The sequence below is a fragment of the Heteronotia binoei genome, chromosome 4 (assembly GCF_032191835.1).
Source record: "Heteronotia binoei isolate CCM8104 ecotype False Entrance Well chromosome 4, APGP_CSIRO_Hbin_v1, whole genome shotgun sequence".
Classification (NCBI taxonomy): domain Eukaryota; kingdom Metazoa; phylum Chordata; class Lepidosauria; order Squamata; family Gekkonidae; genus Heteronotia; species Heteronotia binoei.
In genome coordinates this window covers 33725417-33751041 of record NC_083226.1, presented here as the reverse complement: position 1 = coordinate 33751041, position 25625 = coordinate 33725417, and the positions used below count along the sequence as shown (strand labels likewise).

Sequence of the window (25625 nt, the reverse complement as noted above, 5' to 3'; positions counted from 1 at the left end):
ATGTCAACAAAAGTATGCCAGGCAGCATTGGAACAGCACAGACAGAAGGGTTGCTTTTATCAAGGAGAGTAACTTTTGATCGTTTGTGTAGCTGCAGCAAATGAGCTACTTTTGAAACTGAAGACTGAAATTAATGAATAGTTGGTGGCAGCAGTAACTCAGATGGTTGGAGTTCTTGCCGTCTTGCCTAGTTAGACCTTAACCATAGTACTGATGCGACACGTAATCGAGACTTTGGCTGTAACACTTTGAGATGGCTTTTGAAGATTGCTTTTCTTTTACTTATTTGTTGCCACCCTGTCTTATTAAGTGTGAAAAATGTATAACACCAGTCATAACAACTATAACAGATTGTTTCTTGTATCTCTCTCCTTCTCCCCCTTGGAACACTTGTTTTAATTAATGTATATATATTTTTTTCATTTTGTGTCCCCCTTTTCTACTGTATTATTTTTCTAGGTGGTAAGTGGGAATGTAGCCATAGCTTGGAATGCAATTTAACCATCATTGTCTGTTTCCTAACTATAATTCAGTGCTTCTGTCTGTACGCATGTAGCAAGACTTTACTAAATAAACCATTTTTTCTGTAGAATGTTTGCATACCACTTACCTTTTAGTGCTTCAACAAAAGACCAAAGTGATGCATATAATATGCATGTCAACTGCATGGGATGTCATGTCGATTTTTCCAGAATCAAGTAGGGTGCCTTCCCCAGCAGCATTGGGAAAAATTAGCAGTGGTTTCCAGCTCTGGTTTGTGTTGCCAGCTACTTTAAGGCTCCGAAATCTTACGGATTTGCCAGAACTGGTACTTGCTGGTTCCTTTTACCTTTGTAAAGCACTGGTCAACCGAACCCTTCCCTCACATGCTGATACAGGTAAATTGTTCTGATGACCACAAAGGGTCAGAGCAGCGGTTCCCTTTAACTGGATTGAGAGCTTGGAGATGGGACACTGGCTTGCATGGTCCCTGTCCAGCTCTGGTCTTCTTGGAAATGAGTTTCCCATTCCTACTTGAACCATGGTTTGCTAGAAGCAACATTAAATATGGCCCTTTCTCCACCTGAGACAAAATATTGGGGGAGCTCCTCCCATGTGGGAGCTGCTCCCATCCTGCATCACTGGACAGAGCATATGAAGGCTGCAAGCACATGGACAAGGCCTGCATAGATCTTGCCTACCTGGGCATTGCAGGTCCTACTGACTGGGGTGTTGAATAGATGGGAAAGGTCCATGGAGATGAGCCTGGTTCCATGAAAACAATCTTCTTTCTCTTGCACTGTCTTTGGTGGTAAGGGCAGGACTTTTTTTGTAGCAGGAACTCCTTTGCATATTAGGCCACACACCCCGGATGTAGCCAATCCTCCTGGAGCTTACAGTAGGCCCTGTACTAAGAGCCCTGTAAGCTCTTGGAGGATTGGTTACATCAGGGGTGTGTGGCCTATTATGCAAAGGAGTTCCTGTTGCAATAAAAGCGCTAGGTAAGGGATCACTCTGAGCAAAGTGGTTCCTTTACACCTGAATATATGAATGAAGAGGGTCCATATATCAAAGTTTGAAATCTAATTTGAAATCCTTGTTAAGTGGGAACCCTGGTTCACCTGTTATGAACATTAGTTGATGAGCACCTTTTAAGGCAGGACTGAAAAATTTGTTCTGAGAGAGGAAGAAAGTTATCCCATGATCTGATCTCTTTGTCGCAGTGAAGTGTACTATTACACTAGTTCAAAGATAAGAAGCTCCATAAAATTAAGTTTAAAAGCTACCCCCCTCCATTTTGGCAGTTTTCTTTTAGCAAAGACAAGTTCTTCCTTTTAAAAAAAACCTGTGGCTTTCTATTCATTTGAACAGTTTCAGGTTGCTGCTCTGCCAAAAACGATTCCAGCTTTTGTTTGTTAGGCAAGCCCTTGACGTTCTTGGAATGCAACCTACTTCCCTAAAGTGCTTTGAGAGCCAGCGCTGAAAAGCCTGCGCTATTGCTAAGATTCATCGTCACCCATTATCTTTGTAGGAGTTATGGTCCCACAGTTTGTTCTTCTCTTCCCCTGTAGGGAGGCTTGTTCCTGCCAGTTTCTGTTTTATAGATGCATCAAACAGGCACACTTACAAAGAATGTCTCTAATCTTGTGATTGCTGCTCAGTAGTTTGCTTTTTAACCTCAGGTGGTGTGTGGGGGGGGAATGCATTAGAGTTTTTAGTATTAAAAACAAAAAACCCTAGCATCTTGCTCTTCTCTGTTGATTTGCATTAATATTTCTGTGTCCTGTTATCTTTCAGAACATTGGCAAAAAGATGTCCTGCCAAGAATTCATTGCCAACCTTCAGGGAATGAACGAAGGCCAAGATTTCCCAAGGGAGCTCTTGAAGGTAAGGCACTAAATTATTTTCTCCTGTTGGAATGCAGTGTTAACTCACTTGCTGCCAGACCACAATGAGAACAATGCTCTAAACCCAATCATGGGTCATGTCATTTCTCCTCCCTGCCCCCCCCCCCCACTTCTTATTTGCTGCTTCTGATGATGAATAGTCGTTTCTTGATGACAGGATGGATTTTTCTGATCATTTCTGCATGTCCGAGGGCTGGGGATTTTCACTGATTCTCCCCCTCCTCCTACTAGTTGTCTAACACTCCTGTTCATGATTTTCTTGGGGGGGGGGACCCTTATTCTCTCAGTGAAGCACTTTGTGGGGCATTTTGTACAGGAGCAGAGAGGCAGAGAAAGCTGTACCTCACTGATGGAAATCTTTCAGTCAAAGGTTTTCAGCCGGATGCAAGCCTGTACGTGCTGTGAATGGTGACAATGTTTTATATTTTAGAACCATGGGACATGTTTATTTATATTTACTCTACTTATACCCACCTTTTTTCTCAGTGGGGACCCAAAGTGTCTTAAATTGTTCTCCTTGCCTCCATTTTATCCTCACTGCCACAAACCTGTGAAGTAGAGAGCCAGTTTGGTGTAGGGGTTAAATGTTTGGACTCTTATCTGGGAGAACCAGGTTTGATTCTCCACTCCTCCACACAAATTCTGTTGGGTAACCATGGGCAAGCCATAGTTCTCTCAGAACTGTTCTTTCAAGAACAGTTCTTTCAGAGCCTTCTCAGCCCCACCTACCTCACAGGGTGTCTGTTGTGGGGAGGCAAAGAGAAAGGAGATTGTAGTGAAGGGCAGAGTATAAATCCAATCTCTTCTTCTTCTGAGAGCACGTGACCGGGCCAAGGTCACCCAGCAAGTTTCTGAGGTACTGTGAGGATTCAAAGCTGGACCTCCTGGATCCTAGTTTGACTGACCACTAGTTGAGGGACTCTTACACCATGTGCCAGGCATACCAGTGTGCTGTGAGATGAGCTGAAGTGTGCCTTGGCCACTGCATTGTTTGTGTGGGCCACTCTCTCCTTGTGCGAACTAGGAGGTCCCATGAAGCATGGATGTACCTTGCCAGTACTTGGGCAGCGACAGCAGCACACTGAATGGGAGGAAGCAAGGATAGACAGGTGTTCCTTGATACTACCCATACTGCCTTAGGCTGGGGAATTTCAAAAAACCATTACCACTTCCCAAGAAACACAGTCCCATCCTTGAACCCTAAACACATGCCCTCTACGCTTCTGTTTCCTGCTGCAATGACAGAACCAGGCAAATGGCACCAGAAGCTGAATGCAGTCATTTGTGTGCATGGCTCCTTGTCTTAGTGGGCATGCCTTCTGCATGAGGATTGCACTGAATTGAAGTCAGTGCCTCCTGCAGTATGCAAAGGCAAAAAGCCAGCTAGGCTTTTTATCCGACACATATTGCTGGCTGTGGAGCTGAGCATTTACGGTAATGGGTTTTCTAGAGAGCTTGCGAAGGAAGATGCCTCTGGGCTTTTTATGTTTGAATGGAAGATATAATTTGATATCAGGACATGCTGTATGGTACATTTCAACTTTTCTCGTCTTGCTCGCACTGTGTATGCCTGTTCACTTAATTTGTGCTAGCGGCTGAATCAGAATAGAATGCTGAAGTCTAGGGTTGGCATTGCGGAGCGTTTTCCTGTTGTCAGCAGTGATAGGAACGTGCCTCATTTCTTTTGTCTGGTTGCCTGTGCACGGGAAGAGCTAGTTTTTAGCACAGTTGTTTGGCAGCAGACAAAATACAAAAATGTGGCGTCGCAATGCACATCAATCCAAAGCTCAGCAAAAGGAAGATTATTTTTTTTTTAATTTTTGCCTAGTCAAATATTTGTCCTTAATGAAATGCAAGCCACAAGTAGAATCAAGATAGAAGGCCCTTTGCTGTGTTCTCTAAAATGGGTTCTGAAAATGGTTTGAACGTCCAGTAAAATTCTGTCTGTGAAGCTCTTTAGTAGGTTTCGACCAGTAGCAAGCTGGGAGAATGCTGAGGAGTTCCACTTTTGCAGCTTGGAGCTTGTTGAAAGATAAATGGGACACGGAAGTAACTAGTAATTCACCTTTGTGGGTTCTTTGCAGTCCCACATGGGACCTTGCTTGCCAGGCTTACTGCAGAGATCAGTTTCAAAGCTTTCTAGCTTTCTTTAGAAAGTTTGGAGTGTTCCCCCTCCCTTCCTACATGAGCCAGAGATTTCCCACCCAAACGGGCACATGATGGAGGCAGGGAGAGTGTGCCTTCCTTCAGTCCTGTTTTCTCTATCATTGAGACAGGACACTCTCTCTCTTGACTGCTACTTACCTCAGAGTTTGTTGGTAATTTTTTTCTTTCTGTCACCACTTTTCTTTCAGAACTTAAAAACTTATTTCCTGTTTGTCATTTTTCAATGCCTCCTAAACCTTGGTTTTGGCTTGATCTCAATGTGCCCTTGGGAGTTAGAACATTCCTAACATTCCCTGACTCGGTTCAGGCACTGTGCAAAGCCATGGTGTTATTGGAATGATGTCTAGATTGCAAACCCAGGGTTCAGCTCACAGATGATCACTCAAATCCTGGTATGACAAATGCTAGCATTGTTACTTTTGCTCTGGCGAAGTTTCTTTGTAGTTGGATGTGTAGATGAGCAGGTTCTGTGGACATGCATAAATCACACAAGACTAACTGAAAGTTAATAATCCAGGGAAGTGTTATTCCCAGGGACCTGGGACCTGCATGGACTAATAGTCACATGGTTTCAAGGGACTCATGAGGTGGGGGGGCCCCCTGTTCCTGCTTCTGTCACTGGAGTTGCACTAATAGGAGAGGCAGACTCGGCAATTTCACCCCTTCCTCCTGTTTTTTCAGTCCATGGATATTCCACAGCCCCAAGAATAAACTTTTTTTGGGGGGAGGGGAGGGTTCTTAAAGGACTGTTGCATCCATGGATTTCTGGGTCCAACTCATTACTTTCTGCTTCAAAAGTGTCTGCTTTTTTGACTGCAGGTAAGGACTTGGTCTTACGCAGTTCAACTCTGCTGCAGTCAGTAGAGGTTTTGCCATTGATTTCCACGGGAAGCTGTTGCTCACCTTGATGGATTCCTGGTATTGCTTCAGCTGAGAGCCTTTGGAAAGGCATTAGAACATCATAAAAATGATTTACAGTCATAAGAATTACACGGTTGAGCCAGAGAAAAATCTGGATTTCCTCCAGCATTGCTTTTCTGAATGCTGCCAGCAAGATGCTAATAAGGAAGGCACAAAGGTGACTGCCTTCCTCTGATACTTGTCCCTAGCAGCTAATCAGAGGTATACTGCCTCTGTACATGGATGCTCTACTTTAACCATAAGGGCTCATAACCATTGATAGACCTATCCTCTGTGAATATTTATAGTCTTTGTTTAAAGAACCATTTAAACCTCAGTGGCCATGACCTCATCTTGTGGCAGTGTAAGTTTGGTATTAGGTGGAATAATACTTCCTTCTGTACATATTGCCATTGGCTTCACTGTGGTCCCTGATGTGTAGTATGCCAGGGAGAGGAAAACATCATTGGAGTTTCCAAGTTCTTGATTTCTCTTTCTGCACATCCTGTGTAACTGTATAGACCTCCACCAAGCCATTTCCCCCCAAAATAAAAACAGTCCCAACACTTTGTCTAGGTCTTGTAGCTTCTTTCTATTTTCTGCCCTGGCTAGCCTGATCTCGTCACGTATCGGAAGCTAAGCAGGGTCGGCCTTGGCTAGTATTTTGATGGGTGACCTCCAAGGAATACCAGGGTCATGATGCAGAGGCAGGCAACAGCAAGCAACCTCTGAAATGTCCCTTGCTTTAAAAACAAATCTAGCTTACCACCTAGTGGTCATAGGGTTGCCAAGTCCAATTCAAGAAATATCTGGGGACTTTGGGGGTGGAGCCAGGAGACTTTGGGGGTGGAGCCAGGAGACATTAGGGGTGGAGCCAAGATCAAGTCTGTGACAAGCATGATTGAACTCCAAAGGGAGTTCTGGCCATCACAGGAGGACATTTAAAGGGACCGCACACCTTTTAAAAGCCTTCCCTCCATTGGAAATAATGAAGGAAAGGGACACCTTTTTGGAGGGCTCTTAGAACTGGACCCCCTGGTCCAATCTTTTTGAAACTTGGAGGGTGTTTTGAAGAGAGGCACTGGTTGCTACGCTGCAAATTTGGTGACTCTACCTCAAACAAACAGCCCCCACCCACAGCCCCAGATACCCACAGTTCAATTCACTATGGGAATCGCTCTCCCTAGGGAATAATGGAGCACCCAGCAGTCATTTCCCCCCCCCCCTCCGCTTTCTGATGACCCTGAAGCGGGGTGGACTCCAAACAGGGGGATCCCGTGCCCCCACCTGGAGATTGGCAACCCTACAACAGATGCAGGAATAAGATCAGCAGTCTTGGAAGATTCCACCAGCCCCACATTTGTCTGCTTTGTTTCCTGCCTGCCGACGGGCTGGAAGAAGGATGAGAGAGGAGGGGGCGAAGCGGCGGGGCGAGCAAAAGCAGCCGGGGGAGGCGAATGGTTTCGGGAGAGAGATGCAACTTGCAAGCGGTGGGGCCGCAGAGCCAGAAGGCAGGAAGGAGAGCGACGGGGACCAGCAGAGGCGGCGTTAGAGGGATCAGAGCAGCAGCCCCGAGGAGCCCAGAAAGGCCGGGAAGGCGACAGACCTGGAGCCTCCCAGCCCGGTTGCACTGCAGGGCAGGTTCCGGCCAAGGCCTCCGCGGCCGGAGAAGCAACCAGGGCTCGGCGCCGGCAAGCCAGCTCTTCCAGACTGGGGCTGCCGCGCAGCCGCCGCTCCGCCCAGCCAGGGGGTGGGAAGGGAGGAAGCCGTCGCATGGCAGGCCCTAGAGCCCGGCGGCTCTCCCTTTGCCTGGCGCAGTGGTGGGCACACTGGCTTAATATAGGAGCCACATAGAATAAATGTCACATGTTTGAAAGCCTCAAGACGTGAATGTCAGCGGTAGGTAGTAGGTAGGAAGCGGGGGGGGGGGCGGCGGGCGGCAGCGGCGTGGTGGCGGCGCCGCCCACTCGGGGATGGGGCGCCTGCCATTTCCCTCCCTCCCCCGCTTCCGTTTTTTGGAGGGGCGGGGGAAGAGGGTGGAAATCCTGGCGTCCCCCGCTAGAGCGGGAGGGTTGGGAAGCCTGAGTGGTCATAATGCTAAAAGAGCTGGAACTTCTGGCTGCCAGATAGTCTTAGGATCTCCTGGCAATACTACACACACTGCCACATAGCAATTGATTAATTCCCATTTGCACTCTCTTCCTCACCGGTTGTGGGGTTGGTCACCCATTGCAGAGCACACTTTCCTCTCTGGCTGTGCAAGACTGATGCCTTCCAAGGAGCGAGAAAGTGCCTAGCATAAGAAGGATGCACTGTGTAGCAGATGGCCACCTCTGCATCTGATTAAGTAAGCGCAGTGAGAAAAAAAGTTCTGAGAATCCATGCCCTTATCTTCAAATATGGAAAATGACAGCTGTCCACACTAAAGGCAAATACAAATGTGGTCTTTCTTAATTTTTCCTTTCTCCAGTTTTTGTAAAAGTTTAAAGCAGTGTTTTGTTTTTTAGTCCAGTTGCCTTGGTGAGGAAGGAGGAAGGGAAATATGCTGAGAGGTGTCTGCAGGTCCAGAATAATCTGTAGCCAAAAACAGTGAGGCAGAAGATTCAATCTCTTGACAAAGGTTGCTCATGTAGGCTCTCTACCCCCCCTCCCCTTGCTTCCTAGCTTGGAGCTGCTTCTTGCTTGGCTCCAGGCCTAGACAAGGGTGTAGAAACCTCTTCAGGAGTACGTTTAAAAAAAAAAAAGACATTGGCTCTGGTTGCTTGTGGTAGAACTGGCTTCAGTTGACATTGACAAATCTGGCTCGTTTCTCAGGCCGTCTTGGAGAGGTGCAGTGGAATGGCCTCAGACTCTCTAATTACAGGCTCTTATTGACCGGATCGATCTCTCCGCAGTGTGTTTAAGCAGCCCCCACTTAGTGTAATAAAGGAAGCTTCCTCTCCATTCCCCTCTCTGAGATGTTTATCATTCTGCAAGCAGATTGTGCCTTTTCTTTTTTTAACAAGCAGGTCTCAGACAGGCCAGCTGCTCCTCAATGAAATGGCTAATATTCCCTCGCTGGGGCAAAGATTAAATGCCTCTCTAGGCTAGCATCTTCTGGTGCAGCATGTGTTCCCTCAGATTTTGGGCCTCGTGTCCTTTATTATTACTAATTTTTAACGTACCTTGACTGCTGAGACATGGGGTGGGGATAGGAGTTTTCTTCTTCTGTTCTCTGTCTCTGCTTCTTCCTGCTTTCATTGGAGTCATCTTGAACCTCCTACATGAAAAAATAGCAGCCTGTGTTGGTGTTATTAACCGGGAGGGATCTCAACTGTGCCCCTTCCCAAAGGGAGGGAGATTTTCTCCTTTATCATCTTGATAGCATGGGAGCAGCAGCGGGTGGTCATTTTGTACGCTGGGCACGTGAGGATCCTTATCCCATGTGGAGGAAGCCATCTCCCCACCCCCACCCCAAACCACCACGGCATCTCTAGGAAACTGGGATGGCACTGGTGTGGAGGAGGGGGAGTCTGCAATATAGACCAGAATAGAGTGTCAGACTAGGCTCTAGGAGCCCCAGGTTTGGATCCTCACTCTGCCATGGAAGCTTATAGGGTGACCTTGGACCAGTCACTCTCTGTCAGCCTAATCTACCTCACAGGGTGGTTGCTGTAAATATAAAATGGAGTATATAATGGAGTCAGTATATAATGGAAGATGTAAGTACAAAATGGAGGATGTGTCCTGAGTTCCGTGGAGGAGGAGAAAGAAGAAAAAGAGTTGGATTTATATCCTGCCCTTCACTCAAGGTGGCTTACAGTCTCCTTCCCTTCCTCTCCCCACAGCAGACAACCTGTGAGGTAGGTGGGGCTGAGAGTTGAGAGAACAGCTCTGGGAGAATTGTGACCAGTTCTCCCTCTAAGCTGCAGAGTCTTGTGAGCAAAAATTCTGCTTTGTGAGCTACTGGCATTAAAGTTGTGAGCAAATGACTTGGCTACTGCATAAATTAGTTTGCTCTGGGGCCATCCTTCCTGAGTTAAGACAAAAATATGTGAGCCAGAGGCTAAAAACCTGTGAGTTAGCTCACACTAACTCACCTTAGAGGGGACACTGTGACTGATCCAAGGTCACTGATGTGGAGGAGTGGGGAATAAAACTTGTTTCTCCAAATTAGTCTACCACTCTTAACTACTACACCAAACTGGAAAGATGTGCTAAGTAAATGGGTTATTCACACACAACCTCAGAATTTCCTTTCCCAGCAGTGTTACTTTCCCAGCAGTGGAAGGAACCATTCAGCAAAGATCATTTGGGAGGTGGGTGGAACATGTCCTCTAAGCTGGTACCGCATTTATATGATCTCTCTGTATTAGAACCACCACCACCACCCAGTCCTTTTCTTCTTTTTTTTCTGGGATATGAATTGCATGCATAAACTTCAGAACCAAAACACACCTGTTTTTCCAGAGGCTGACATGCGAAGGTCAAACCACTTGAAGTGTGTTTGGCAATAATTTGTTGTCATTGGAAAATAGATGTGCATGTGTGTTGCCTTTCCTAAGTCGTGTTCTTCATGCTGCTTAGGAGACGCAGGTGTGTGCACCCATGCTTTCTGAAAGAGAGCTGGGAGGAGCCCCTCTCAAGATGTCCTCTGGTCTCCTCCTCAAGTCTCCCTTTCCACAAAGCATTGCTTTCCTTTTTTGGAGTCATTCAGTATCGGATGGGCCCAGCAGATGGCAGTCTGCCACTGTGGTAGCAGCGGATAATTGTTTTTGCACTATCTTATCTCCTATAGGGCCAGATACGCCCACCTGTAATTAATAATAAAACAGGAAGTGTGGAATGGATTTTGTCTCTGAGTCACAGTTCTTTCCCTAGGCTCATTTTTCCCTCCATTATACCAGGCTGCATCTGAAGAATGTAGCTTAATATCTTGCATAAAGTCAATAATGAGTCCGTTCAGTTGGGTAGCCATGTTGGACTGAAGCAACAGAACAAAGTTTGAGTCCAGTGGCACCTTTAAGACCAACATAGTTTAATTCCAGATATAAGCTTTTATGTGCAAGCACACTTCTTCAGATACATGAAACAAGACTTCCTCAACCATTACTTACAGGTAGAGAGATGGTGGGTGGGGGTTGTTGCCAAGAAGGGCTAATTAGAGTCAAGATGCATAAGTAACTGAGCGATAAGTATAGCAAAGCCAGCCTCCAAGTGGGGCCTGGAGATCTCCCGCTTTTACAACTGATCTCCTGCTGGCAGAGATCAGCTTCCCAGGTGAAAATGGCTGCTTTGAAGGGTGGACTCTATGGCATTGCATTATGCTGAGGCTCCTCCCCTCCCCTCCCCTCACCCTCTCCCAGCTCCATCCCCAAAGTTTCCAGGTGTTTTCCAACACAGAGCTGGTAACCCTATTAAAGCAGTTGGTAAGACCTGTGAATAGCAGCAAATTAGAATACAGATTTATTTATTCATTTCTATTTGTATCCCGCCCTCCCTGCAAACAGGCTCAGGGCAGCTAACAGCAAATTAATAAAAGAGTTAACAGATAATAAAAGAGTTAACAAACATATGTGCGAAGTAAGTTTGAGTCCAGTGCCACCTTTAACACCCCAAAAAGTTTAATTCTGAGTATTTGAGAACTGAGTGACTTAGCAAGTGTAGTGAGATAGGAACCTGACATCTCCATTAAGCCCTGGGGGTTTCATTATCCTATAACAACACTCTGGACAATTTAGTTCTCACTGTTTGCTAATTCTTTTATTATCTATGTACATATTTGCAGCTTTTCACAGGTCTTATGTTTATATTAGCTATAATCACTCATATTTATGCATCTTGACTCTAATTATCTCTTCCTGGCAACTAACCTCCCCCCCCTCTGCTTATATGCAATAGTTAAGAAAGTTTCAATGTATCTGAAGAAGTGTTGTATGCACAAGAAAGCTTTTACCAAGAATTAAGTTTTGTTGGTCTTAAAGATGCCATTGGGCTCAAACGTCATTTTAATAATGGGTAGTGGACATTGTAGTGCCTGAGGAACATTAAAAATCAAGGAGTTAAGACTGCCGATGGCTGAGTACCCTTCTGTTATTACAGTTGATTGATTAAGTATAAAGTTGCCTTGAAAGATTTCAAGCCAGGAGTCTGGAAGGATTTGTGTAGGGCTGTCTCGGTGCCCTCCAAAAAGATTTCATGAAGCAAGGGAACAGATCCTTTCTGTCTACTCATACTTAGGATGAAAGCATTTGTAGTTGTTTCTGTAGTCCACTGCAGCCATGCGAGGGAGGCTTAGTGCTGTACTCCCTGTATTGTATGGGAAGGTTTGGGCAGAAATTGTGGAAAGAAGTAGCAAACCCTGGACTGTCAGGTTGGCTTCTAAAAAACAATTGTGATAGTTGATTCTTTTAGACTTGTTGCTGAGGCCCAAAGTTTGCCTCTTCCTCAGTGCCTTTCCATTTATACATAACTTAGTACATCTTTTCCCACTGTTCTTTGTAATACTACAAATGGTATATCCAAATAGCAGCACTGCGATCTCCCTTTCGGAGTGCCTTTCTTTCAGTGCACTGTCTGGTTCTCATCTCATGTTTGCATTCTTTGGAAAGCAAGATACGGCTACAGTTACCATCTTTGCTTCCCTCCAGATTAGATTGCTGCTATAGGGTATATGTATCACTGCCCTTGAAGACTGTTTTGAAACTTCAGTTGGTTCAGAATGACCCTTAGGAACATACCTTGCTAGTTGTAAGGGGTGTCATTGGCTGCCAGTTTCTTCATGCACACAATTTTGAAAGTGCTTATTTTGACCTCTGGAAATCTCAAGGATGGTCTGAACCTACCAAGCCCTTGAAATCTTTGTCAGAGGCCCTGATTAGTATGTCTCCATGATCTCACATGAAGTGGGTGGCAGACAAGGCCTTTTCAGTTATGGTCCCTTTTCTCTGGAATTCCTCTCCTGCCCCAGTCTGTTCAGTAGGCACCGCTTCAGATTTTTATTTTCCTAAACTTTTGATGTCTGCTTATTGTATGTAACATGGATTATCCACACTGGCTTTTAAAAATATGGTTGCTGCTATTACTGGTTGGTTGGATCTGCCATTATTTTCAGCTGGCTTTGTATTATTGCTGGTTGTATTGGTTTTATTGAACTTTTATGGAGATGTGTAGTGCTTCCCTGAGAATCTTGTTGAGACATGGGATACAAGTATCTCAGATATATGAATAACCCTTATATTAAACCATGCATGCTATTCACAAGGGGTCAAAAGCTTATCGCCAGTTTTTATTTTTAGACCCATGTTGTTATTCCTCAGGAGTGTCTAAATGTCTTAGAAGTAGGGTTCCAAGTCCAATTCAAGAAATATCTGGGGACTTTGGGGGTGGAGCCAGGAGACATTGGGGGCGTAGCCAAGAACAAGGGTGTGACAAGCATAATTGAACTCCAAGGGAGTTCTGGCCATCACATTTAAAGGGACAGCACACCTTTTTAAATGTCTTCCTTCCATAGGAAATAATGAAGGGATAGGGGCACCTACTTTTGGGGCTCATAGAATTGGACCCTGTGGTCCAATCGTTTTGAAACTTGGGGGGTACTTTGATGGCACTAGATACTATACTGAAAATTTGGTGCCTCTACCTCAAAAAACAGCTCCCCCAGAGCCACTGAAACCTCCAGATCAATTCCCCATTATACCCTATGAGAATCGATCTCCACATAGGGAATAATGAAGTGCTCAGCAGACGTTTCCTTCCCCCCCCACACCCTGTTTCTAGCGACTCTGAAGGGAGGGATTGGCCTCTCTACTCACGAGTTGCTGCCAACTTCTACAAAGTAACACAGACACACCATCCCAAGAGGAAGCCTTTCAATCGGAGATTGAAGCCTCCGGAGGTGGGAAAGCACATGGTCCTCTGGGACGGGGCTTCCTCCCCAGCTGACTGGGGGCGGGAAGGAGCCTGGGAAAGCGGAAGAACCCCGCTGGGACCTGGGGATTGGCAAGCCTACTTAGAAGGTACAAAACACAGGCCATTTATTAAAAATGAAATGGGCCTGTGCAATAAGTATGAATGCCAAATACACATATTTCTTGTTTTTTTTTAAAAATGAGTTTGTGTGCGAAAGAGACAATGTATAACTAGTATTGCCATAGCTGAACTTCTTATGAATTATAAGTCAGTAACCACATTAAATGCTTTTTAAAAAGCAGGTTTTTGGGGTTATAGTTTAATCTTCATTATATCTGAATTTGGATCCTCTGCTCAAACCTTGGAATGCTGCCCGTTTTCTGATCTTCCTCCATTCTGCACAGCTAACCATTTTTAAACCTCTCTACTCTGATTTCTATGCACTCCAAATTAGCTGATATTAGAACGCAGAAGACTCTTCAATGGTTTCAAGAGGAGTACAGCTAGTTCTTCAGGAAATCATCCCAAACCATATGCCACTGGTGGCATATGCCTAGCGAGTTTATTGCACATACGGTTGTGGCAAAAAAATCCTCACAGCTTAGAATATGTGTAGGTAGATATGAATGCTCTATGCTCACATGACAATTAAAAAAAAATCTGAAACCTGTACAAATAAGTAAATGTTGCCTTTGTGTGTCTGAAGCCTCTACTGACTTAATTGTTAACACTTGGGTTTGCTGATGGTATGTAAGTCAGCATGTACAAAAAGGGACTGTTAAGATGATCCAGTTCATAATATCTAACTGTTATCAACTTCATTTGCATGTGATGAAAGTTGGCGTACACAAAGTTGGATGGGAGATGCTCACATGCTTGTGCTCAATTGCTCTTTCTTGGAAAAAACATTCATGTTTTCAATCACAGAGTATTAAAGCATGGAAACATATGGAAACATGGTCTCTAAGTCTGTGCATATGCTGTGTCCAGATGAGTTGTTTAGCTTTTCAAAACACAAGCAAGACAGGATTCAGAATCCAAAAACTGATAATGTACTACAGCTAGTAACATGCAAGATTTTAGTTTACCTTAAGCAATAAAGCAATAAATTGAGAGGAAAAGAGATCTCTTCTCAGAAACACAAGGCAAGGTGTGTGGCACAGCTGAGACTTTATTGCCAAACCTTGGTTTTGTACACAGTGCAAGAATTCTGTGGTTTAGTCCTGCGTTGTAAAGAGAAATCACAAAGCTCTTTAAAGTGCTTTTCCCATTTCCTTGCCATGGGTCATGCTTGTGTATGGAATGGAAATTTTGTCTCCTGTTAAAACCCAGCACAGAGTTGCAAATGAGTTTTGCCACTGTTGAATTCATAAACAATTAGCACTTTCTACTCCAAGCAAAGAAAATTTTGCAAATGTGGTTGCTTTCGCCTGCTGGAGTTTAGAAAGTACCAGCTCTCTAACCCTCTTTCCTGACTTCTCTCATGCATAAGGGTTGCAAATGAGGGTTGTCTGCTTCTCTAGATTGCAGAAACTCCACCTCCTTTCTTGCTTCTGATTTGCTCATTACACTTTCTGGAACCAAAAAGTGAAAGTGAAACTTTTCCAGCTTTGGGAACGTTCCTACTTGTTAGCATTCAGACTTTACTTGAAGTTTGTATCTTGGTGTAATTTTTGGTGCAATTGCAAAACAGATGTTGCTGCAGTTAATGTTGAAAGAAGCTGATATTAAATCTCTCACTTTGACAAATATTTTTGCAGTTGAGACTTGTGTAGTTGTAGAGTGGAACATTTCATTAAGCCTTGCATTAATGCAACATGACCTGTTCATTTTTTAACTTGTGGTTATATTTGAATGGTGTTCAGGGAAATTGACAAATGTTGGTCCGGGAAAGTCAGGGAAATGAAAAATAAAAATTTTAGTGGCAAACCTGGAATGCCATCTGCTTCCTTGCTGCCTGCTACTGCTGTTGTTGTGGGACAGAGGGTGGCAGTTCGCAACCCTGATTGGAAGCAGTGTTTATTAAGGCTCCGTTGGTCTATTAGAAACTACACTAGTTAAGCAATTGTGACCATTCAGCAGACTCTCTTGCTTAAAGCCAACCCTGGTTGAGCAAGGAACTTAATTAGCTTTAATTGTCATGTTAGTGCTAGTATATCACTTAACTGTGTTGTTACAGGGAGTGAGAAATTCACTCCTGGAGAAGGAAGGGAATTTGTGATATCACTCCCTATTACTGATTTCCTACTTCAGAAATCACCTATGTTGTATCTGCACTGGCTCCTATGTCTGTATGAAAGACGTTGCACAATTGTTTGAGAGGCTGTGTGAGAGATTGTAGGTGGAAGGCCTTCTCAAAGCCAAATATTCTTTTGTGTGTGTTTGTGTGTATAGGTTGTCCTGAATGTATGTAAATCTGTGAACACTCAGACGGTAACTGTGGTGTTGGTGGTGGTGTTGATGATGACGACGGCGGCAATGACAATGACATCAGTAGATGTGGCATTTTGCAGAGTTACACAGACCCAAAGGACAGATCTCTATATCATAGCTAAATAAGTACATCATGACCCACATCACTTTGGGGGTCCGGAGAACATTCTGGGAATAAAGGGCACCAGGGGATCATGGGTAGAGTTGTCTAATCAGGAGGAGATTCAACAACAGCCAAGGGAGAGAGCTTTCACTGTTTGTTAGAAGCAGAGGAAGAGAGAGAGCAAAACCAAAAACAAGCAAAGGAGCAACCAGGCTGTCTGTGGCTGCTCCTGCCCTTGACTGTAACCTCTGAGTAGTTGGCTGCCTTTGTGAGGCTGCTTAGTGATTTGGCAGTTGAAGGAGAATTCTCTCCAGATACCGTGGACCAGGAATTAAAAGCAGCCAGCTGAGAACATGCCATTATAGTCAGGATTTATGCTCAGGTCTCAATGGAGGACACTTAGAGCAGCCAGTCTGTACTCTGTGTTTAGAACCTGTGGACTAAAAGCACTTGAGTTTCAATGGCAGGATGCCACTGGTTGTGACTGCCATGCATCCATATGTTTCAATGGATCAGCTTCCCTGTAATGCAGATGTGAGGACCTGATCTGTTCTCAGTTGTCGCTTCTGCTCATATAATAGCAAAAGCCCAGAGAATCCCCATAAGCTAAGTTGTCTGCTTAGCAATCACTTTGCTTCTCCTTCCCCACTCCTCCCAAGTGTACCAAGGGTAAATCTATCTTGGCTGATACTGTTTTACAGATCTATGTTTAGGTCTGACCTGGATTGCCCAGGCTAGCCCAGTCTTGTCAGATCTTGGAAGCTAAGCAGGGTCAACCCCTGTATTGATATTTGAAGAGGCCACCAAGGAATGCCAGGGTTACTGTGCAGAGGCAGGCAATGCTGATGCTGTAATACAGTCAGGTTAGTTGATTGCTCAAAATCAAATGTCACAGTTGAGCTTGAGATAATACCACATCCTGAAGTCTTCCAAGTGCTGATTTGCAACAAAACAGAGCCCTTATATCATATGAAAGAATATACTTTAAGTATATATTTCCTAAATATATAACATTTTGGGGAGGAGTGATACAGAAAGATACCTAATAGGCTGTATACTTAATAGATAATGTGTCTTTTGCTTAATTATTAGGAGTCAGTAACACCCATGGAACAACTAGTGAAATGTATTTTATTTCAGAATATGAATTTCTGTTTGCATCTTGTCTTTGAATACACTGAAGTATACTGAGCATAATAAACACATACGTGATCTGTTGTGCCATATATAAAGTACTTTGTCTCCAAAGGTATATATATTATCCATGATTCATCCTTCATTTAGGAAAGTGGTCATAGGTACAGTTTTGAGAACTTACATCTGTAGGCTTTACTTCTAACACATTTCTTTTAAAATCAGATAGTAATTTTAAAGTAGCCTATTTTTTGAAAGAGAGTCGCACTATAGTTTTATTTATTTTTCTCAAATATTCTAATGGGGAAGTTGGCCAAATCTGAGGAGCCTTCAGTCTTCAACCCGATGATCAGAACTATGAAAAGACAAGACAGATCTTTCTACAAACCTTGAAAAATGCTCCAGGTTTGCAGAAAAATCTGGAACCTTACAAATACATTGGGGGCTAAAACAAAAAAAGAACGATAAAAGGAACATCTGTAGCTTTAAAAAACAGAAAACTTCAGTTGCAGTTTCTGGTCAAACACAGCATTCTAGGCTTGGCTTATGTCAGTAAAAGGCAGGGGAAGGGATCAGGGCCCTTTTCATGACTGTTTTGGCATTTGTGGGAGAACTCACTGGAGCTAGGCCTGGCAGCAACCACTGGAGGACTTGGTACCATCCAACTTGCATGACTCACCCAGACCTGGCTGCTTACTACTGTTCAACAGCAGCCACCCTATGAAAGCCAGTGTGGTATCACAGAGTGTCAGAGTAGGATCTCAGGTAGGATCACCAACCTGCCATAAAAACACACTAGGTGATGTAGGAGCAGTCATAACTTTTAACCTAACCTACCTCACAGGGTATGTTGTGAAGACAAAAAGGTGGAGAGGACAATGATGTAAGCTTATTTGGTCCCTCCTGTGGAGAAAGGTGGGGTATAAATGAAGTTAATAAATAATGGGAGGCAGATAAAAGGTAGGTTGGTGAATGGCTGAAAAGGAGAGAATGAGGCAGGAAAAGGAAGAGAGGATATCATGGCTGCCAGGAGGAGGGAAAGGGGAAATAATATAAGGAGGGGGATACAGGGGAAAGTGATGTGCCCCTCCACAAGTCTTTGAGGGTTCTCTACCATTCAAGCTGGCCTGGACCAGCAGCTGGCACTGCACAACTGGGCTGTAGTTTTCCTAGGAAGAGGCTTCTAGTGTGTGAGGAGCGGCTGAAGACAGAGGAACAGATAAATGTAAGCTGACTGTTGGGTGGGAAAGAGAGAAGGAAGCAGGAGAAGTGAAGAGGCTATGGGGGTTTTCAGGGAAGGGAAAGAGGATATAGTGGGGGAGGGGGGAATGAGATGCACCCTCCTTCTCAAGTCCTTGTGGGTTCATGCTTGTAATATATATTTTATTGCAGATGAAGTTTAACTGATCTAATTTAAGTAAAAGAAACATAAAGTTTATGGTTTTGTATCCTATGGAGAATTTTGGTGTACCGACAGGGGAGGATATTTTCACTGATCTACCCACATACTCTCCTACCCCATGCTATCCCCAGTGGATCCTTTTCCTCCCAGGAATAAAATTTTGGAAAATATTGTGGTCTGCAGAAGGGAACGAGAGGTGAGGAAGGTCCACTTTATGGACAGAAAGTCCTTCCATTAGTTGAATTGTTTCCTTGGATTTTAGATTTGCAATCATGTATCTCTAACTAACTGGACGTTTCATTCTGTACCAGTGGCTGCAGACCCCCTCCCCCAGGTTTGTCTGGTTTTTGTATTTATTGGTTTCATTATTGAAAGCAGAGTTGGCCTTCAAGATAAATTTTGGAGGTACCTAATCAATTACTTCCTGTAACTGTATGCCTAAGATATTTCACCACCTTTTGTTAGTTGACTTACTTACCTGTTCTGGGCTGTATTGCAGTGCAAATGATTAAATTTTCTCATGTGTTTCAGATGTGCACTGAAACTGTTTCCAAACTTTTCTTGCCTTAACAAGAATCAAAATTCAAATTCACTGTTGAACTTGAACCAGAGGAAGTTTTAATGATACAACCCTCTATTACTGTGAGACAGTGTATTTCACCATTTTCCCTCCAAATCCCGGCAGTCTTGGAGTCTGCAGATGTGAGTTCTGACTGTGAGATTTTGCTTTCAAGTAGACAAATAGCTATACTGCACTGGGATCCTGATACCTTTAGCCTAAGCCATAGATGGCATTTCATCATTTGAAAAATCAACTTATTATTTGTAAAAAGGCCCTTTCTCCAGTTCATTTTTAGTCTAGAGAGACACTGAGATAATAGGAAATGTCAGCTAAAGAATGTTTCTTGGACTCTGAATTGTCTTTAAGGGGAAATGTATGTATTCTTCATTGGCCATTTCCACATGGGTTCTCTGGCCCAGATTCAGTGCTTTTGAGACGCTCTCCCCATCCCCCTCCCATTTCCCTGGCTGCTCTCCAGTGTTTTTCAAACCACTTTGCTCCAGACTTTTGAGAATGATCTCAGTAAAGCGTGAATGGCTACTATGTGAGTGGGGAAATTTGAATTTTCTGTCCCACGTGGCAGAAAATCCTGCCCCTGCCCCACCCCACCACCTTTTGGGGCTTTTAATTTTTTTTTTTTTTAAATTAGCACTGGAATGTTGTTATACTAATGTTCTGTTGTAACAATAGGTTTAACAGGTTCTTCGAATTCTCTACTTTCATTAAAAAGCAAGTCTCTGCCCCCTTCCTTTGCGGAAGAATAAAGACACATTTCATGGGAAAGCCTTAGACTTTTTTTTATAAAAAGAAAGAAAGCTGGCAATGCAGAGAGCCTGCCACATGTGTAGTTACAATAGCATATTGATATAATGATATTCTAGTATGGCAGCAATGAGAGCTACATGGAGAATTGTCACCATGCAAACACACCGGTGGTGAGGCCAATGTCAGCAACAAATTTTCATAGGCTGAACATTTCAGACCAGGTCTCTCAGTTGTATTTAAATCCTATTTAGGGCAGATTTTTGAAGTAGAAGCTGTTTGTCTCCGAGTTCTTAATTTCCCTAACTGATCTTAGCTCTTACTTCATCTTCCCGTTGTCTACCCTCACCAGCAATTTCCTTTTGGAAGCTGCAGTGGGCTGTCTATCTCATTTTGCTGTCAGTCTCTTTCACTGTTAATTAAAGATTTGTTTATTGGGCTCTCAGTTTTCTGCCTGACATGGATGCATCCCCTCCCCACACGCATTCAAATCCTGCAAAACAAACCTTTGATTAAAATGAATTAGAGACGTTGTGTTGGATCCAGTCCAGTTATTTCAGATGGCTAAACCTGAAAGTGAGAGTGGCATTCTTTTTTTTCGTTTACATAATGCAAGTTGTGCTGGGAAGATTGCTGCGTGTATAAGTGGTCTGTGAAGCCACAGCCTTGCTGTTCTGTGGTTCCATCTTTAGGAATCACATTACATCTGTCCTTAAGAACCCGCATGGGTACAGATTTGTTTCTCAGTCCATTTCCCAGTGCCATCCTTGGCTGGTTTAAAGCCCTAAACCAGGGGTGGACAAACATACTTAACATGAGAGCCACATTAGAATAAACATCAGATGTTTGAGAGCCGCAGAACATGAATGTCAGATGTTGGAGGGAGTGAGCCAGGGAGGAAGTAAGCAAGGAAGCTTATGCAAGCCTGCCATAACAAACAAATCTATTGATTTCACAATTGGGATGCTTTTACTGGGGTAAAAAAGGTTCAGTGAGTTTTTACTGATCCAATGATGCATTCTGGACAGTAGGATAGGGAAAACAATACACTTTCTTTGTGTTAATTTTATCCATAAAGATACGTTCTTTTGGTGAAACGTCAAATATCAGCATTGCGGGTGATAAATAACAGTAACTAGTTCCTTTACAATATGAAAGCTGGTTGACTTTTTGATAGCTTCTGTTCAAAGTTATGATGTTGTGAAACACTTGCTTCTGTTGCCTGAAACTTGGACTTGTCTGGAATTTGACTTGAGATACTGAATATATCCGAGTACAATTTGTGCCTGTTTTCACAGTGCCACTAAAGGTTTTTAATTGTGTATAAATTTGGGTATAGAGATGGGTTTTGCTGCTGCTGCAACTGATAGATGTTATGTTCTGTTTTTATTGTATTTCACAGTTTTTCACTGTAATGGATTTTGGCTGGGAAATTGAATCTAGAAATAAGGCCAAAGATAGATAAAATAAACTTGAAAATGAATATAGTAAATGTTGAGCCTCTGTGCTTTATGATCTCTGAAATCTTATCTCGAGATTGTGGTCTAGTAAGGAGAAAGCAGTGAACAAATTTTACAGTTTAGATTGCAGGCTGTGACTCACACGAGGAATAAGCTGTATAAACATGCAATATAATACATAGAAGAATTTAATACAAAAATATAATGCAATATAGTAAAGAAATATAAACATTTTCTTCTGTATAGAAAGCTGGTATGTAAAGTCAAGTCTGTCTCTCTGATGGGCTGATTTTCTCTGTATAGTCTTTTTTAGTGAGGAGAGGGAGACCTCTATCTGAGACCAGCTACCAATCTCAGTAGACTATGCTGACCCTGATGGACCGGTTTGATTCAGTATGAGGCAGCTCCATGTGTGTTTGTGTGCAGCCCGTCTTGTACTCAGAAACTCACCTTCTCCTTATCTTCTCCTTATGAGAACATGGCCTCTGTCTTGCTAGGCCTCTGCCTCTGCTGGAATGGCCTTGGGTCAGCCATAGTTATCACAGGAGTTGTCCTTGAAAGAGCAGCTGCTGTGAGAGGCCTCTCAGGCCCGCCCACCTCACAGGGTGTCTGTTGCGAGGGGAGAAGATATAGGAGATTGTAAGCCGCTCTCAGTTTCTGATTCAGAGAGAAGGGCGGGGTATAAATCTGCAGTCTTCGTCTTCTTGCCTGCATCGTTAAATCTTTGTAAGGATGTAGGAAACTTGACACTCAACATTGCTGGCTGTAAGTGGAGCCATGGTGGTTCATTATGAAAAATAAAATTAATATAAGTTGTGAGAGGTCATGTCATATCGTGAGATTGCATCCTAGAGGGATCCTCTAAAACGGTCATCAGCGATAGACCACCAGATAAGGGATGTTAAAATGGCTCTCGGAATGGATAATTTTCCCCCCACTGTGACTCAGAACTGGAGTGAAAGTTCCTTATGAACCAGTTTTGTAATGGCCTCATATGTAAACATGCATCTGGGACCACCACAGTAGTTGAAGCCATATAGCCCAGAAGTTTCTGAATACATCTAGGTGATTGAAATTTGTTGGATAACTTCCATAAAAGGGCCATCATGGTTTTGGCCCTTGGAAGGGGCAAATGCTCCTTTCCATCTGTGGTGTTTAGAGATGCCCTAGTAAAACCAATAGACTGGATGGGAATCAGGCACAACTTCTCCCAATTTACCAGAAAAACCAGGGACTAGATTGTGTCTAGGGCAAACCTGAAACTCGCAGTTGTTTTATCTGGGGAGTCTTCTACAAAGATCCATACATCCAGGTGAAGGTATACTGCACACCCAGGACTCTCTCCCATAAAACAGCTTTTACTCTTGCTGCCCTGACCCTTCAGGCTTTAGGGGTAAATTGATGGCATGCTGGACAAGTAGCTGCATTGTGGCCCTCTCCCAGACATAGAAGACACGATGTATGATTGTCATTTTGGGCCATTTTAACTCCACATTCCTCACACTTTTTGAAAAGAGCCATTCTACCAATTTTGTGGAACTCTACCAGTTCTTGTGGAAAACCTCACTGGAACTTGTCCTTGAGGCCTCATGAAGCAGCTGTATTGGAAGCATGCCCTATCCTCACAGTGGCAAGAAGAGAAGTGAGGGAGGAGTGCTTCCCTGGCCTCTGTCACATGACCCTTTGAATGGGAAAGGGATCTCTGCAGACAGAGGTGAGGGGGAGCCCAAAAACTTCTTTAAAAGCTTGGAAGGTCTTCTCCAGGTTAGGCCTATGGGTACAGGTAAGTGCAACCCCATTTACTCTCCACACAAAGGGTTGAAGGAGGAGAAGAAACTCTGAGTAACTCTTGATCCAAGGAGGCAAAAGAGGGAGGTCACACAACACATCTTCTTTGGAGGGAATTAGGAGGCCCTTCTCCTACTGGACTGTACTGTGAGTAAACAGCCTGGCAGTTTAGTCATTGGGTTGTTGAGGTGGGCTCGCTTCAGAATGAGACCAGGATGGTTGGTTGCAATATCGATGTGAAGAAGTGAGCTGTGAGTCACAAAGTTCATACTGAAATAAATGTTTTAGTCTTCAGGGTGCCGCTAGACTTCTGCTTTCTTTTGCTATGATAGATGAAAATGGCTATCTCTTTGCAATTGAAAAAACCCAAGACTCTGCCTGGATTTACCTTGGGTTTATTCCTTTTGTGCTGCCCAGATTTCTGTGGAATGGATCTTGTTTTTTAGTGGACTGTCAATTTCTTTTTAATGAATTAATTTATTTAGGGACAAGCTGTGGATCAGTGGTAGTGCATCTGCTTGGACTACAGAAAGCCCTAGGTTCAATCCCCAGCATCTCCAGTTAAAAGATCTGTCAGTAGGTGTTGTGAAGGATCTCTGCCTGAGACCCTGGAGAGCTGCTGCTAGTCTGAGTGGACAATTCTGACTTTGATGGACCAAGGGTCTCATTCAGTATAAGGCAGCTTCATGTGATTTGTTTAATTCTCAAATCTCTGTGCTTTATGCTGTAATTTTAAACATTTTTACCTGGAAGAAAGTTGTGTTGAAATCGGTTAGGTTTTGTTATGGTAATTAAAGCTAGGATAATGTTTTAAATTTAATATTGCCTTCGTATCTTTTTGATCATGACAAAATCAAAGGCTTCCATGTTCCTATTTTGAACAGGATCTCTGATCATGTGTATAATGTCCTCCCCATCCCCCATATTTCTTTGTCACCATAATCAATCTCCATGCATTTGCGAGTGGGCTTTCCAAGGCAGACATCTTTCCCATTTTCTTCTTTAAACTCTTGAGAGAGACAGAGGACAGATGCTTTTTACTCGATAAAATGAAGGAGTTGGATCAACTGTCAATTAATCTGTCCGCTTTATTGTTCAATTTCATTGAGTGACAAAACTTGCAGGCTGTTTTCTGTCGCCTGTTGCTATCTGAATTATATATTCAGACATTTAAATAAAAGCCACTTACTGGAGCCCACTTAAAGTTGCTAAGAGATGGTAAATGCCAAATTCCAAATGAAGAAAATGCATAATAGAAATCAAGGATTTTCACGCCTCGCTCATCATTCCTTCCCCAACTCAGGACATCCATTTCAAGAAAATCAACCTTACTCAAGGTACAGCAACTGAAGCTCTAAAAAGATAATCTTACCTTTAGCCTCTCTTTGATTCAGATACCTTAGTGAAGTGAAATTCTCATAGATTTACTTGTTCCTGCCCTGCATAACGAATGCCGAATCCATAATGGCTCCCTGTACCTGCTGGAAGGCAGGAGGGAATTAGTCTCCAAGGCACATTTAGTGTTGTGATGTTTAATTCTATGAATATTTCATTCTGCCTAATTCCCAACTTTTTTCCTGGGCTTATTGCAAGGTGCTGTTTTTGGTCTTCAAAGCCATAAATCTCGGGCAAAGAGGATCTGAAGGATCACCTCCACGTTAATCAACCTGCCCAAGCTGGCTCCAATACTCCCTCTGAGCTGTGGAATCTTGTGAGCAAAAATTCTACTTTGTGAGCTACTAGCATGAAAGCTGTGAGCTTCTGCATAAATTAGTTTGCTCTGAGCTAAGACAAAAATGGGTGAGCCAGAGGCTAAAAAAATGAGCAAGCTTGCACTAACTCAGCTTAGAGGGAACACTGGCTATGACCCAGCAGAGGCCTTTGCAAACCTCACTCCTCCTAGTGCAGCTACCTCCCTTTGCAGTTCAGAGCTTATTTATACCCTACTTTTTTCCCCATGGGAATCCCAGGTTGCCTACGCTATCCTTCGCACCTCCTTCGTATTATCTTCAGATAGCAACCTATGTGGTATGTTAAACTGAGAAAATGACTGGCCCAAGGTTATCCAGTGAGCTTCTGAGGCAGAGTGAAGAGGATCTGAACCTGGGGGTGATTTCACACAAGAGATTTGATCTGATCTAGGAACACCTCCCATTCAATTCAAAGGCGCACATTCACACAAACACATCTGCCCTCCGAGCCTAGTCCGTTCCCAGCCCATCCCCAGACGCCTCCTATCCGCATTTAAAAGCTACCTGGATTCTCCTGGTAGGCCGCTTCATTGGCTGCTGTCTGAATATCTCGATGTGACTCATGGGCGGAAGAGCTGTGTGATCGTGCCAAGCCATTTCCAGCACAGTCAGGAAGTTTCTCCCCCCACCAGCCCCTCTCCAAGGTGCACTTGTGCACTTCTCTGCATGAGCACACACACAGGGGTCCTTCCCCTTTACGCAGGGGAGCCAGGCTAGCAGTCTGAAGGTGGAAGCACGGATGGCTGCCGGGATGCTGCTGCTTCAATGGCAGCTTTCTGATCCCCCTGAATCAGGATTTGCCACCTTGGGATACTTTCGCATCAGTTTCCCAGTGTGATCTGGGTCTCCCAGATCCTAGTCTGACTCTCTTACCAGTGCCCCAGGCT

General features: G+C 43.8%; 1 protein-coding gene across 2 annotated transcripts in view; it reads left to right on the top strand.

Annotated features, from left to right (window-relative positions):
* PSD3 (pleckstrin and Sec7 domain containing 3) overlaps positions 1 to 25625 on the top strand; it is a 204722-nt gene that overhangs the window by 91453 nt on the left and 87644 nt on the right. For both annotated transcript variants that reach the window (XM_060237095.1, XM_060237096.1), the window contains one exon: positions 2278 to 2367. In XM_060237095.1, coding sequence (XP_060093078.1) covers positions 2278 to 2367 — 90 coding nt within the window. The remainder of the gene's footprint in view (positions 1 to 2277; positions 2368 to 25625) is intronic.